The sequence below is a fragment of the Grammomys surdaster genome, unplaced genomic scaffold (genome assembly GCF_004785775.1).
Source record: "Grammomys surdaster isolate TR1022 unplaced genomic scaffold, NIH_TR_1.0 263, whole genome shotgun sequence".
In the NCBI taxonomy this organism is placed as follows: domain Eukaryota; kingdom Metazoa; phylum Chordata; class Mammalia; order Rodentia; family Muridae; genus Grammomys; species Grammomys surdaster.
The window spans coordinates 3,079,335-3,093,833 of record NW_021604704.1 but is presented as its reverse complement, the minus strand read 5'-3'; the positions used below and the strand labels follow the sequence as shown (position 1 = coordinate 3,093,833).

The window sequence follows — 14,499 nt, the reverse complement described above, 5'->3', positions numbered from 1 at the left end:
AGTCCTGGCTCAAGACTACTCTTGACTATGGTGTTCCAAGCATACCAGCCTTATGTATTTACTGCTGGCATAAAAAGACTCTTGAGGATAAAGGAGTACATCTTCTCCAAAGAGGACATAATAAGCTTTCACGAGGGATCTGCGATTACAAGAAAATCTTGCTCCCAAGATACCATATGTCTAACTGAGCAGACTCCATGAAGCCATTGTTAGAAATATGAGTTGGAAATGACATCACAAAGAGTTTACTATCATTTTAATAGTAGGCCAAACAAACAGAAAAAGAAAGATACTTATGACACCAGCATTGTGATTAATGGGAAAATCTTTAAAGGTCCCAGGAATCTTCTGGCTATAGTCATGCCTCTATTTAAGACATTACAATGGATTTCAAGCAAAGAAAGACTTAATCAGAACAATACTATTTTGATATCACTGTAGTTCAAGGGTGGTTTAGTTACCTTGGAGTCTTGTACTCTAACAACTTAGTGCTCACAGAATAAGGTGCACACTGGATGGCAGTCAGAGTGCTGTGAACACTGTAGGGTCAAGGCTTTAAGCAAGACATTAAAAAAAGAAACTGTCAAGGACTGTGCAGCAAACCACCACACATAGAGTCCCTGCAATATGCAGACAGTTATTAAAGTAAACTATGTTTTATCTATAGGATATAAGGTAACTACTTGAGTGCTATCAAAATATAGTAGTTGTCCTTTATACAGTTTACATCCACGTGCCACTTTAACATGAAATGTTAAAATGACATCCACTTGTGGAAGTACAGTGACAGTTGACTGAGTCCCCCGTGTATCAAACTACTTAGGCTAGTTTGTACTACCAGAATTTTGATTCTATTTTCATTTAAAAATATTTTTATTTTAATATCTACTTTTGGTGAGAGGATTTTTTAACCCCATTGGTTCTATTTTCTTTAATTTAATTCCTAAGCTACACTAAGTCTCCTCTAGCCTTAGGCATTATTTTTAATTATTTTATGTTGATTACTATGTGTGTAAGAAGTCAGGAGGTAACTTACTGGAATGAACTGGCTTCTTTCATAATTCCTATCTTTTTTGACATTGGATTTTACTACTTTGCCAATAGCAATGATGCTGTAAAGTAGTGGTGAGTAGGCAAAGACCACGGAGACAATTCTCATTCCAAGGCAACTTTCTCACTTGGTGAGAAATGCTTCTTGGTTAGGGGTGTCTGTTACTTTGGTACTATATTTGTCTCTTATTTCTGTCAGTTTATAATACTTCAGCTTTACTTGAAAGACAGAAACCTGGGTGAAGAAGTTACAGAAAAACAAATGATAAATTTAAGCATATGGTTGCTTTTTAAAAAAATAGTTTTGTTTCCCTTTCAATTGGCTTTGTGATTCTTTTTCTCTGATGGCAAAAGAGGAAAAACATTAGCTTGCACGCATATTTTAGGGAAAAAAACCTAAGGAAACTGAAATTACAGTGTTCCTGTTAAAAATTAGTACAATGACTCTCTGAATATAAAGCAGTTAAATGAATTCTTATTTGCAAATAAAGTTTAAGATGCTCTCTATATTAAAAAAAATCTGGTTATTTTTATTATTGACTACTTTCCCTTCAGAAACATTAAAGTTGGTGAGGAGAAATACTTACCTTCACATCCCTATGAATTATGTTATTATCATGGCAGTAGCGCAGAGCTTCCAGTATCTGTCTCATGTAGTGGCTGTAAAATACAAGAGAAATCTAAAACTGTAAGAAACTCCCATTGTCAAAATTAATATACAGCATCCCGGCTTCATAACTCCCACCTTTATATTAGCTAGCCACAAATATCTTTCATTTGAATAGATAAGACAGTGATACTTAAAATTGTTGCCAAACTTATATGCTTTTTCAAGAAAGAGAATGTTCTGAGACAAGTCAAAAGAATTTCACATAATTTAATAAACAGCATTGCTATACACAATAAAGGGGCAAGCCTAAAATATTAAAAAAAGTTGGTTAACTCTATTTAGCTAAACCAGATTGCTATGAAAGAAACTGTTCAAAACTACTGGAATGATTTTGACTAGAGGAGTTGTGGCCTTGTCTGTCACTCAAACCAGCTTTCTGCTTGGTTTCCATTTGGCCATGAGAAGAATCTACAGAACCCATACAAATGTGATTTCTCTTTGCAACGTAATCAGGCTTTATTTGAGGGTACTCTTGAACAAAGCAAAATTATTGCTCAACAGCTGCGGTCTGCAGAGGCTTCCATTGGGTACAGGAAAAGTACAAAAGAAGGAATTAATGTTTCTTAAAAGTTCTAACAGAGTCAACTAGCAACAGATTATGACAGGAGTATAAATGCCTTCTTTCTGTTATGGGTTTAAATCTGGGTGGACACATCTGAAGCTGAAAATATGGTAAGTTGAAAGTGCATCAAATACATCCCTAACCTGTTACTGAACGTTAGAGTTTAAACTTTACCTGCTTTAGGCATTCTCAAGACACTAGCATTAGCCACATCATAGCTATACACAATATAGCTATGCGTATGTATTACTACCCCAGCAAAACGTGTAAGTGTAGTTTCTACTGACTGCACATCTTTTTGATACCATAATAAAGTACAAAACTGGGAAGTCAAACTAAGGCAAGATGCCCTCTCTTTTCTTTCTTTTTTTTTTTTAAAAAGATTTTATTTATATGAGTATACTGTCGCTGTCTTCAGACACACCAGAAGAGGCTATTGGATCTCATTACAGATGGTTGTGAGCCACCATGTGGTTGCTGGGACTTGAACTCAGAACCTCTGAAAGAACAGTTCCTGCTCTTAACCACTGAGCCATCTCTCCAGCCCATGCACTCTCTTTTCATCTCAAGCAGCCATAGTACAGAAATGCTCTATTTCAACATTTTATTGTATAGTGTTTATTAAACTTGGTTGTACTTTTAGACAGTTTATTTCTTACACTAAAACAAAACAGTTTAAATTAGAGCACTCATAGAAGACGTTACAAATGTGTTTATGACTTTAGACAAAATAACTGAAAGATTTCTATCAAGTTTCCCCTTTGGTACACTACTGTCTAACATGCTCATACAAATATAGGTCTAGTCAACATATAGATTATTTTATGTATTATAATAGATTACAAGTTTCTCTTAAAACTAAGAGGTAGAGGAGAATAACTTCCAAACTTAAAGCAAAGCAGCCCTTTTTTCTGTACAGATATCTTCTCATACCCGGGCCCTAAGCAGTTCTTACTGTGATGCTTTGCTGAGAACGGACACGTAAGGGCTTTTTGTCTGGGCCAATGTAGCCTATAATTAAGTTTTGTTTAAATCAGGGAGACTTAATTTAGTGTTGGAGACTTTTAGTCATTCAAAGTAGATCTTGGAGGAACTGTGATCACCTGAAATGGCTGATAACAAATGTCACGATGGTTTGAAACCTGCAGTGAAGTCACTATTATTATAATGTTATTATTAAGCACAGTCAAAGTCTCAAATTTCAATCCAGATGTCAAAATGGAGGGTTAAATTATGCAAAGTGGACATGTACCTACAGAGTGGACTATTTTGGCTACATAGTACTGAGGTAGCCACCTAAATTATCTTCAGCGAAAAGAAACTTCCCATTTTCTAGTCTTAAAAACCCAAAGAAAGCTCAGTGGCTGAGTATTTGAAAATGTGACTATCCTTGTACTTCATTATTTGGCTGAATGAAGCTCAGTGACAGAGGATTTGTTTAATAAGCACAAAGCTCTAGGTTTAATTCTCAGCCACTAGAAAATGGGGTACTTTATTATTTGATTCAAATATGAAAACACAGCAGAATCTTATGTCATATCAGTCATCTCATGAATAACCACAGTTCATTTTTTCAGAAAGCCTCAGAAGTGCATACATTTACTTCTATCTTCCTGAAGAATGAGGAAAAACAAAGAGATAATTCGGTACAAAGAAACAACTGTCCAATAGTCCATTTACTTTCTCTAGAAGGAGGTGTTTTGGGATGGTAGAGAGAGATGGCTCAGCTTCCTCCTGTCGTCAAAAATGGGTTAAAACCTCTAAACATTTGCTGGGCAGAAGAGATTGTATCTCTGAAATGTACCTGGCTAAATTTATCTATGGTAAGTCGAACTAGGGATCTTTGAGGCATGGGCAGCTTCAGGGAGAATGCAAATGTAAGCCAACCAACATTGTCAGGTATGAAAAAAAGATGTTTCAAATTAAAATGCTCCCTGAAATGTGTGGAATCCCACTAGCTGCTAAGTAGAGAATTTGTTCCAGACCAGAGGTGTATTGCTAGTTAGTTACTGTGGGAAGAAGTGATGCGGGGAGCCCTTAATAGTCCAGGGCTTCAGATGGGCCTTTTGGTTGTCTCCAAACTTCACGTCACTAGGAAATCTTGGTACTAGTGAAGATACTACTCTGATTTTAAGAGTTGGAGTTGATAACCTTGTTAGCTTATTCCACAAAGGAAAGAACAGGGACTATCATTACCTGGGCTGTGTTATACTATATTAACTAAGAATTATGCAGTTCTGTGCTTTGGGCCATGTTTTGCTACTCTTCTTGAAACAAACCAGCTTTAGTCATTTGGTTAAGTCTCCAAGTCTTGCAGTTGCACCCACTAGAATACCCACACAAGCTAAATTTCCTAACAGAAAATCATAGAACTGGAGAGCAGAAAGGAAAAGTTCAAAGTTACCTGGCAAAACACTCCCCTCCACTAAGAGTTATCGATCTGGTGTAAGAGGGAACACAGCTAATAATGAATGGTACCTGAGTCTCCCTGCTTCCATTTCCACTGTTAGAAAGGAGAGACTTCAATAAAGTGTGTCCAAACTGCTCTCTGAATAATGTCACTTACTGGTCCCAGTCCATTTGGACAAATTCCTTTCATAAAATCATTTTAACAGCAACTATAAGTGAGTTTTTAAAAAGTCAATAAGCTTTCATCCTGATATATACACAAACATCTACCTTTTTGGTACGTCTCAAGATTGCGAAAGCCAAGAAGGCAATTCACTCATGACATCACCCGATCATGTCTATGCTGAGACCCAGACCAATCATAGAGGTAGCATTGAAGTTAAAGGAAAACTAAGAAAAGTCACCAAAAACTGGAACAATGTTACTGTTTTTCAAAAACGAAAACAACAACAACAACAACAACAACAACAACAACAACAAATCACTTCCCTTCATTGAGAAAAGGTTCGAAGAATGAAAATTCTGAAATTTTGATCTTTCTTACCTTCTGTTGTTTTTAATAACTGTACAAAAGAGAGTATAGGGTAGAGTACCTGATCAGCATGTAAGAGGTACTAGGTCCAGGTCAGTGCTTGGTGATAAGAAAATATACAAAAGTTTCTTTGAATTCTTTAAGAAATGTGTGTATGCAAAAGTCTGAATGCAATTTACTTTGATAAGTTGTTTCACAACAATGTCACAAGAAAAATCCAGATAATACTGACAGTTTGGAATATTAGAGCATGCTTTTTACTATGGAAGCACCATCAAGAATGACAATTTAAAAATTGGAATATAAGCTTAAAACCATGCTTTAGAAGGCATGATAGAGGATGCTTAGCCTTTGTTCTGCCGCATGTCAGTGATACAAGTGAATAGTGCAGTTAACATATGAAGCTTTCATTTGCTTCTTTTTCCCAGCTCCAGGAGTATATCTAAAAACGCAGCTATCCCATACTGAGGCTATTCTTATTCTGTGCAACAGTTACATCCACTTCATCCTTGACACTGGAGCCTTTTATCCTCAGCCAATCCACACGGGGCTAGAAGTTGTATTAAGGTAGTTGGTTGTTTCTAACTATGTCCTAGGATGGTATAGTTATAAAAGGAATGATAGGAAAGTTGTAATCACTTGAGGTAACTGTTTTTCAAATGACAAAACATTTTAATAGATCATTATAGGTTTGTGAGTCTAAGCCCTTCACCATATTGTGGCCAGTGACTGAGGGAAGGAGGGATGCTGCATCTCATGTATCAAACTGGTAACCTGCCAGTGCATAATTATGCTGTTACTGAATACAATCAAAGGCAGAAAGCTGTACTGCTTTATGTCTGTAAGTTAGTGGAGTAATGAATGCATTCATGGCTACTATAATTTTCATATTTACTTCTCTTTTGTATCATTTGGTCTTTATGAGTACTGCTTCACTTAGTGTAACAGTCATCGTTTGGTTGAGAGACCACATACTGGCCTGAAGCAATATATTCAGCAGGAAAATGGTGCTTTTATTTGTGCTCCTCTTACTCTTTTGTGCTTTTCTTAGATTAACTGGTTACACAATAATCTGATTTCTCAAAAAAGCAAAGTGAAGAACTAATACGACATAATCTGCCGAGGCTGAGCGTCAACTAAAACCCTCAAGCTTAATTCCTGGGCTAACAGACCCCTCTTTGTAGAAAAGTATCAGAAATCAGTAAAATAGAAGCATTTGTGTGCAAACCCAGAGTCATGTTAATAGACCCAGTGTTTGCCATTCATTACACATTTCCATCTACTGTCCAGTTTCTACCACACATACTGAAGCAACTATGTCATCTGCAGAGATACTGAAGCAACTATGTCATCTGCAGAGATACTAGCAATGTGCTTGCAGACAGAAGAGCTGGCTACTTCCTGTGATTTCTTGGTCATTTCCTTCTTTTACTTCCACTTTACTTCTGGGGATTAGATGCAGTTACATACCTGGCTACAGCTTCACTGTATACAAAACCAGCATCAGCTCGCTTTACGATTTCAAAACACAGATCTGCTCCATCCATACTGCAGAGAAATGTGAAAAAGAATATTAGTAAAGAGAACCTTCCAAGACAATATTCCAAGTGAACATACCATTGTTGGGAGCTGACTACTGAGTACATTATTTAAACCTCCCGTCTTTCAATGAAAAACATACAAATTGTAAACCAGCTGTTGAGAATCTACAGAAAAAGAAAACTTTGAGAGCGATTAAGCCAATGGGCGTATCAAATAACATAAATAACACAGTAATAAGTCTCACAAGGGAGCAACTCTAAAGGTGAAAGGAACAATTTTTGAATTAAATCTCCAAATTCTGCATGTGAGATAATATATTTTAAGAATACAAAGCTTTTTATAACATTTTGTAATAGTTCATATCAATAAATGGGAAATTTAAGTTATATGCTGTGAAAGGAAACAATAGTAAGTCAGCACAGAATTTATTTATTTTACCTTCCATTACTCAAATCAATTACTGCAGACATAGTCTCACACTGATATGTTGGTAATAGCCTGTTACTACCTTGCCCTAAAATATAAATTAGTTCTAATTTCTTACCTGGTAGGTTAGATCACTTTGACCTAATTTGCCCAATGACCTTTTAAGAAAATCAAACTGTACATAGACTGATCTTACTGTTGTTTTATTTTTATTGAAAATAGATTCTTCTTTCATACAATACATTCCCAACAACAGTTTTCCCTCCCTCCCTACACCCCTCCTAGCCACCCTACCCCTGCCATCTCCCTAGTCCACTCCCCTTCGATTTCCTTTACAGAAAAGAGCAGGCCTCCTTTCTGTTAGTACTTTTTTAATGTGTCATTTTCTTTTTCTTTTCCTGGCATATGCTTCTGCATATACCACTTTTCATATTTAAACCTACATTAATCCAAGTTTTCGTTCTATTCGCATCTATAAAGAAAACTCCCTAAGTCCAAGCACAGAGAGACCCCAAAACAAAAACAAACAAACAAAAAAAAGCCTGGCAGTGGTGGCGCACGCCTTTAATCCCAGCACTTGGGAGGCAGAGGCAGGTAGATTTCTGAGTTTGAGTGAGTACAGAGTGAGTCCCAGGACAGCCAGGGCTACACAGAGAAACCCTGTCTGGAAAAACCAAAAAAAATCATTCAAATATTAAAAGTAAAAATTTTCATAATGATTTAAGGCTTATAAAATATTTTGAAATTCACTAGGTCAGTTTTAAAATAATTATTGCAGGTAACACAAAAACTCCTGGAATGTAAAGTCAAGGCACTTACACACTGGTATTAGAAGATTTCACAGGAAGTAGTCTGTCACGTCTCTTTTCATACTTATAGCTAAGCATCCCATAAAGCCAACATTTTTTTTAGTTGCTTATTATCTAAAAATGTATTAAAAATCTCCATAGTTTTCTTTTTTATCAATCCTTCAGAACATATGGCAACATCTATAGCTAAGTTAAAAAATAAAACACTTTATATATTGCCTTGGTCTACATAGTGAGTTTCAGGCTAGCAAGGGCTACATAGTGATGGTAAGACCCTGTCTCAAAGAGGAAACCTACTCCCAGCATATACCTCTAAATACAATATATCTACTTTACATTATTTCTTTGTAATATAAATGTATTACCTCAAATGTATTGAAGAAAAACCTTGTAATGTCAACCAGAAAGGCTACTGTGGGAGGGAGGTAGACTAACACTCTCTCTGCCTCCCAAGGATATATGTTTTTAACCCCTCGAAGCCATGAATATGTTACAGTTACAGGTGCAGATAAAATTAAGGTTGATAATCAGTTGATCTCAATGTGGGGATGATTCTGGGCCCCTCAGAGGGACCTGCTATCCTCACAAGAGTCCTTACCAAGTAAAGGAGGATGCAGAGTTAGTGTCAGATCCACTCCAGGACATGGACACATGGGAGTCCTTTTTGTTAGAAAAGGGGGTCAGACATCAAGACTGGGCAACATAGATTTTCAGAAGGAAGACAATTCTACTCATGCCTTTGTTATTATCCTAGTGAGACCCATGTCAGAATTCTTATTTTCACAGCTGTTAAGTTTAGAGTGATCTTGTATGCCAACATAGACAAATAACAGAATATCCACTTATAAATATCATACTCTTTTAAAGTCTTAAGGAAATGCTGATCAATATCCAGTGTTTTATTCGCCCTAGTCAATTTCAACAGTGATTACATTTTGCTTCAAGCAAATTCAAATCTTAAAATAACAAATTTGAATTGATAATCATTCAAGATTCTGTCACTGTTTTAATGGTGTTTCAAGACAACAACAAAATCACAGAATTACTTACATATTTTAAATCTGGTACAAGGCAGAAGAAACAACTACCAACAAAAAAACAGCAACAACAACAAAAACCAAAACAAAACCACTTATACCTTAAATAAATTCCCTGCAAATATCTGCAAACTTAAGCTGGTGGCACACCGGTGCTTTAAGACTTGAAACGACAGTTTACAGAGACGGAAAATGAACTGACTTCTTTTTATTAGATAACAATATGCACGTTAGCCCTTGCTAAAGATGGTCTTGATGCCCAGATGGTTGCTCTGGAGCTCTGTTGAGCCTGTTGCCGCTCCTTTTATCTCCTGGGTGCACGCTCTCTTCTATGGTCATCACCACAGCGTCTGGTCTCCTTTCTTCCCTTCTGCTCTTCACTAGAGCTCCGGTGTGGCCGGCTCCTCACCTCCCCATGCTACTGACTGAAGGACTCCTGCTTTGGCTTCGCCTGCTGCTCTCAGCCCAAAGCCAACATTTTGATTCTAAAGTAAATCTAGTTATTAGAAAGAGTGATAGGGACAGGACTCAAATTTGCCTGGCTGTGTTCCTTGCTTTAAATCTATCTGGTTGTGTTCATTGATTTTCCCATGGAACACACACACACACACACACACACACACACACACACACACACACACAGAGTATGCAAAGAACAAGTGCACACCATCACAGTCTACAACATCCCAAGAGTATAAAGTCCTAAAAAAACAGTTTATATTTTCAACACCCTCTAATCCAATACTCTGCAGAAGACCGAGCACACAGAACTTTAATGAACAGTTACCTATATCATTTCGTTCTCAGTGTGGCTTTATGCAAGTGAAACATTCCCATATTTATATAAGGCTTTTACATGCCATACTTCTTGGACATTTTTCAGTGTGAAATCAAATTCTTCAAAAATGTTTATTATGAAAAAACTGTGAGTTTTTGTTTTAATTCCCCCATGTACTAAAGGCTCACATAGTTTGTGAATGATTCTGATCATGTGCTAGAGGAACACTCTGGAGTGGAAGTTTCTAGGTCAAGGTATTTGCAATAATGCTTTTGCAACCCATATTGCCAGACACCTATTACCAACTGTACTGTTGTTGCTGTGTATGAATGTGCCCTTTCCTCTCCCGTGCCCTCACAATGACTCCTCTTTTCATCTTTGCCAGAGAGGAGGAAAACAGTCATTTAGGCTTGCCTTAATTTATATTTTCTTGATTACTAGAATAGCTGAGTATTCTCTTTATTTCTTTTTACTGTGGAGTGAAAAATGTTCCTTTTAGAACTGGCTACAGTTTTAAGTAGGTTAGTTGATGTATGAGGACTAAAAACAATAAAATCTCATAGTGAGGGATTTCTTCTATTTAGGCATTTTCCCTTTTTACTGAAGTTTAAGGATAAGTACCATTCAAAAAAAAGTTGGGTGAAGGAGGAAGCCAAATGGGTTGCAAAATACAGTAATAAAAATTTGAATCTGTCTTGAGAGCTAAAGGAAGGCTTATGAGATGGATCCAGGGCAGGAGAGGGGAAAAAAGATGGTGGTGGGGAGGTGGCAAAGAAATACAAGGTCAAACTGTAAGTAGGGGACCATCTTGTGACATAATTAGAAGTTATTTACTGACCAGTGCTATAGTTATTGGAATGGATCAATCTGTTTCTTTCTTGGCATATCTGAAATGCTAGTGTCTCCAGTGGCAATCTGTATGCATAGGTACTTTTTTCTTTTGGTTTCTGTTCCCTTCCACTGACTGGTCTATTCTTGTATCTAGTATTATACAATTTTTCTACCTGAAGACTCAGCTATACTGTAACTTGTGGGCATATACCCAAAAGACGCCCCACTGTACCACAAGGACATGTATTCCACTATGTTCATAGCAGCCTTATTTGTAACAGCCAGAAACTGGAAGCAACCCTGATGTCCCTCAACCAAAGAATAGACACAGAAAATGAGATTCATTTACATAATGAAATACTACTGAGCTATTAAAAACTACGACTTCATGAAATTCTTAGGCAAATGGATGTAGAAAATATCATCGTAAATAAGGTAACCCAGACCCAAATGGACATGCATGGTAGGTACTCACTGATAAATGGATATTATTAGCTTTAAAGTACAGAATACAACTCAGAGACTGTAAGAAGTGTAACAAGCAGAAAGACTCAAGTGAGGATTCTTCAATCCCACTTAGAAGGGGGAAGAAAATAATCATGAGAGGCCGAGGGAGGGAGGGAGGGAGGAAGGGAGGGACCTACATGGAAGAGGAGAGGGGGAGGGGAATGAGGGAACAGGATCAGATATGGGGCAGGGGACAGGAGAGAAGCCAAGAGAATAAATAGAAATAAGCAGCCTTGGGAGGTGGGGGGACCCTCTAGAATGTATTAGAGACCAGGGAGGTGAGAGACTCTCAGGACTCAAAGGGACGGACCTTAGATGAAATGCCCAACACTGGGGAGAGGGAACTCGAAGAGTCCAACTCCAGTAGACAGACAGGGCCTCAAATGGAGATACGGGGTTACCAACCCACAGTCAAAATTTCTGACCCAATTGTTCCTGTCTAAAAGAACTGCAGGGACAAAAAAAATGGAGAAGAAACTGAAGGAAAGGTGGTCCAATGACTAGCCCAACTTGGGATCTATCTCATGATGGGACACCAAGGCCTGGCACTATTACTGATGCTGTGATATGCTTACAGACAGGACAGATGGCTGTCCTCTGAGAGGTCCTACCAGCAGCTGACTGAGACAGAAGCAGATACTTACACCCAACCAATGAACTGAAGTTGGAGACCCCTATGGTTGAATCAGGGGAAGGATTGAAGATGCTGAAAGGGAGGGTGACCCCATAGGAAGACCAGCAGACTCAACTAACCCAGACCCCCAGAAGCTCCCAAAGACTAAGCCACCAACCAGGAGCATACATGGGGTGGTCCAAGGCCCCCAGCACATATATAGCAGATGTCTGCCTTGTCAGGCCTCAGTGGGAGAAGATGTGCCTAATCATCAAGAGACTTGAGGCCCCAGGGAAAGGGGAGGCCTGGTGGGGGGAGCACCCTGGCAGAGGCAAGAGGGGGAGGAGGAATGGGCTGAGGAACTGTGGGAGAGGGGACTGGGGGGGGCAACAACTGGAATGTAAATAAATAAAATAACTTAAAAATAAAAAATTCATAGTATTTTTAAGAACATTTTACCTCAGTTGAAAATTAAAACAATTTTGTGTAACTGTAAAGTATATTTATATTTTAGCTAAGATGAAATTATTTATAATTAACTTCCAGAACTTAATACTTTCTAATATTTTTAATCTCTGAATGATGTATCTTTTACTTTTTTTCACATCCCTAAATTACAGTTTTAAGTTTTTTCCATACTGATTCCAAACAGTAATTATCAGTTTTATGAATAGGTATTATATCTCTATATAGATAGTTACCTTTTCTCTCCCTCCCTCTCTCTCTCCCTCCCTCCCTCCCTCCCTCCCTCCCTCCCTCCCTCCCTTCCTCCTTCCCTCTCTCCTTCCCTCCCTCCCTCCCTTCTTCCCTCCCTCCCTTCTTGACTGTAGTGCTGAGGATAGAACTCAAGGCTTTACACATGCTAGGCAAGCACTCTACTACCGAACTACATCCCTAGCTCTGATGTTTCAGTTATTAATAAATGAGGTCTTTGAACATTCTATCTTTTTTTAAATTCAAGGATTCATAACCAGGAGCACTCAACAAAATCACAGGTGTAACTTTTAAAATACATGGCATGTTTTAGGAAAAAATTATTCTGAAAGAATAATGACCATGAAAGTACCTTTCTATTATTAAGGCCATCTGATTATTTACAACATTAATTGATATTAACTAAAAGGAATGCACAGATTTTAAATTTCATTAGGTACAGAGTTAAAAACTAAAAATATTTGTATTTATGCAAATCTTATTCATCAAAATTTAATTTATACATATTCATAATATATACAATCCTGTTATAATAACCTTGAACACTTTACACAAAATTGATTTTTGTCCTTCGATAGATCACTTGACAATTCAATTCTTGTAAAAACAGTGAGAAGGCCTCTTCTGTTGCTCTTCTCTTTGGTTTCCCATCTTTGGGTGTTTACTCAGCTGTGAGGAATGTTCAAAAAGCACAGCTTGTATTCTCCTAGGTGTCGCCACTCTGAGAGAGTGAAGTGAGAGGGAGAAACAATTCTTTATGAAGCAAGAATTAGGAAAATGACCCAAAGTCAATGTATCAAACAAACAAAATAGGTGATTGGCAAAAAAGGTATGATTATACAAGGTATGATTGTACATATATTGAGAGGGATGGGAATATGCCACACCCAATTCTGCCAATCTGGCCTAAGGATGATTTGGAGCTGAAAGCACAGCATCATATATCATGATCCTGCCACCATGTCAAAGTACAACAGCAATTTATACATGTTTACACTCAGTTTCTGTACCTATCTCATAGCAGACCAACATATAACAGACGGCATAATGACATTTGTATGCAAATGATTCTTTAAGGAACACTGTTATAAGGGACAAATTTCTCTGACCAGCATCTTTTCTAAAGATAACAAAAACAAGTATAAAACCTATTAGAAATTAGAAAAATAATATTTTACATTTTCAAAGAACAAGCAGCACAGCAAGTGGGAAACTATGGATTGAGAACAGGGAATGGATGAGAGCTCAAAGACATGAACAAGAAGACCTAATTCTGCCTTGGTGGAGGAGGGGGCATACAGATAGTGAGCTCTATAAAGGATGCAGCTGTGGGAGGACACTGTTGTGGAACTATGAATTGACAAAGTCCTGATGTTTTTCTACCTGGGAGATCTAAGAGGAGAGGCTGAACTCTTGTTTGGCAGATTTCTGAAGAGTCTATTAAAGGCTAAGGTCCTTGTTGACACTAAACAGCTGCGTTTTGAAAACTGGATATGGAGTACATTCTGGTGTAGCATGCTGGTAGCACAGGAAGCCACTAAAAGCTTATTATTAATTATTATGTAGATAGAAGATAAATCTAGAAATTTCAGCAAAAGTAAGCATTCAGGGTATATTTCCTGATTACAATGTAGTTGTGTTGAAGTAAATTAATGAAGCATTAACAAGGTCCTTGTAAAACGTGTTAATTGAGGAATGCATACTCAGTAACTTATCAATCAAGACAACTCATACTGATAATTAGAAGATATTTCTAACATTAATAATAAAGAATAGGTATCAAAACTTATTTGAGGGATTGACATAGGTGTGGTGGTATATACCTTTAATCCCAAAATTCAAGAAGCAGATGGAGATGGATTGCTCCTAGTTCTAGGCTAACTTGGTATAATAATATATTCTAGAACTACATTTTAATAAGCTGGGACATAGTTCTAATCTTCCAGTGTAAGAAGATGACAATCCATGTAAAACACACACACACACACACACACACACACACACACACACACACACACA

General features: G+C 37.5%; 1 protein-coding gene across 5 annotated transcripts in view; it reads right to left on the bottom strand.

The window, feature by feature from the left end:
- Cask (calcium/calmodulin dependent serine protein kinase) overlaps window positions 1-14,499 on the bottom strand; it is a 337,083-nt gene that overhangs the window by 159,399 nt on the left and 163,185 nt on the right. For 4 of the 5 annotated variants that reach the window (XM_028776008.1, XM_028776009.1, XM_028776011.1 and 1 more), the window contains exons 4-5: window positions 6,694-6,771; window positions 1,638-1,710 (exon numbers count right to left, since the gene is read on the bottom strand). In XM_028776008.1, coding sequence (XP_028631841.1) covers window positions 1,638-1,710; window positions 6,694-6,771 — 151 coding nt within the window. Of the gene's footprint in view, window positions 1-1,637; window positions 1,711-6,693; window positions 6,772-9,138; window positions 9,179-14,499 lie in introns of those variants that run through there. The other variant, XM_028776013.1, reaches the window with a different exon arrangement.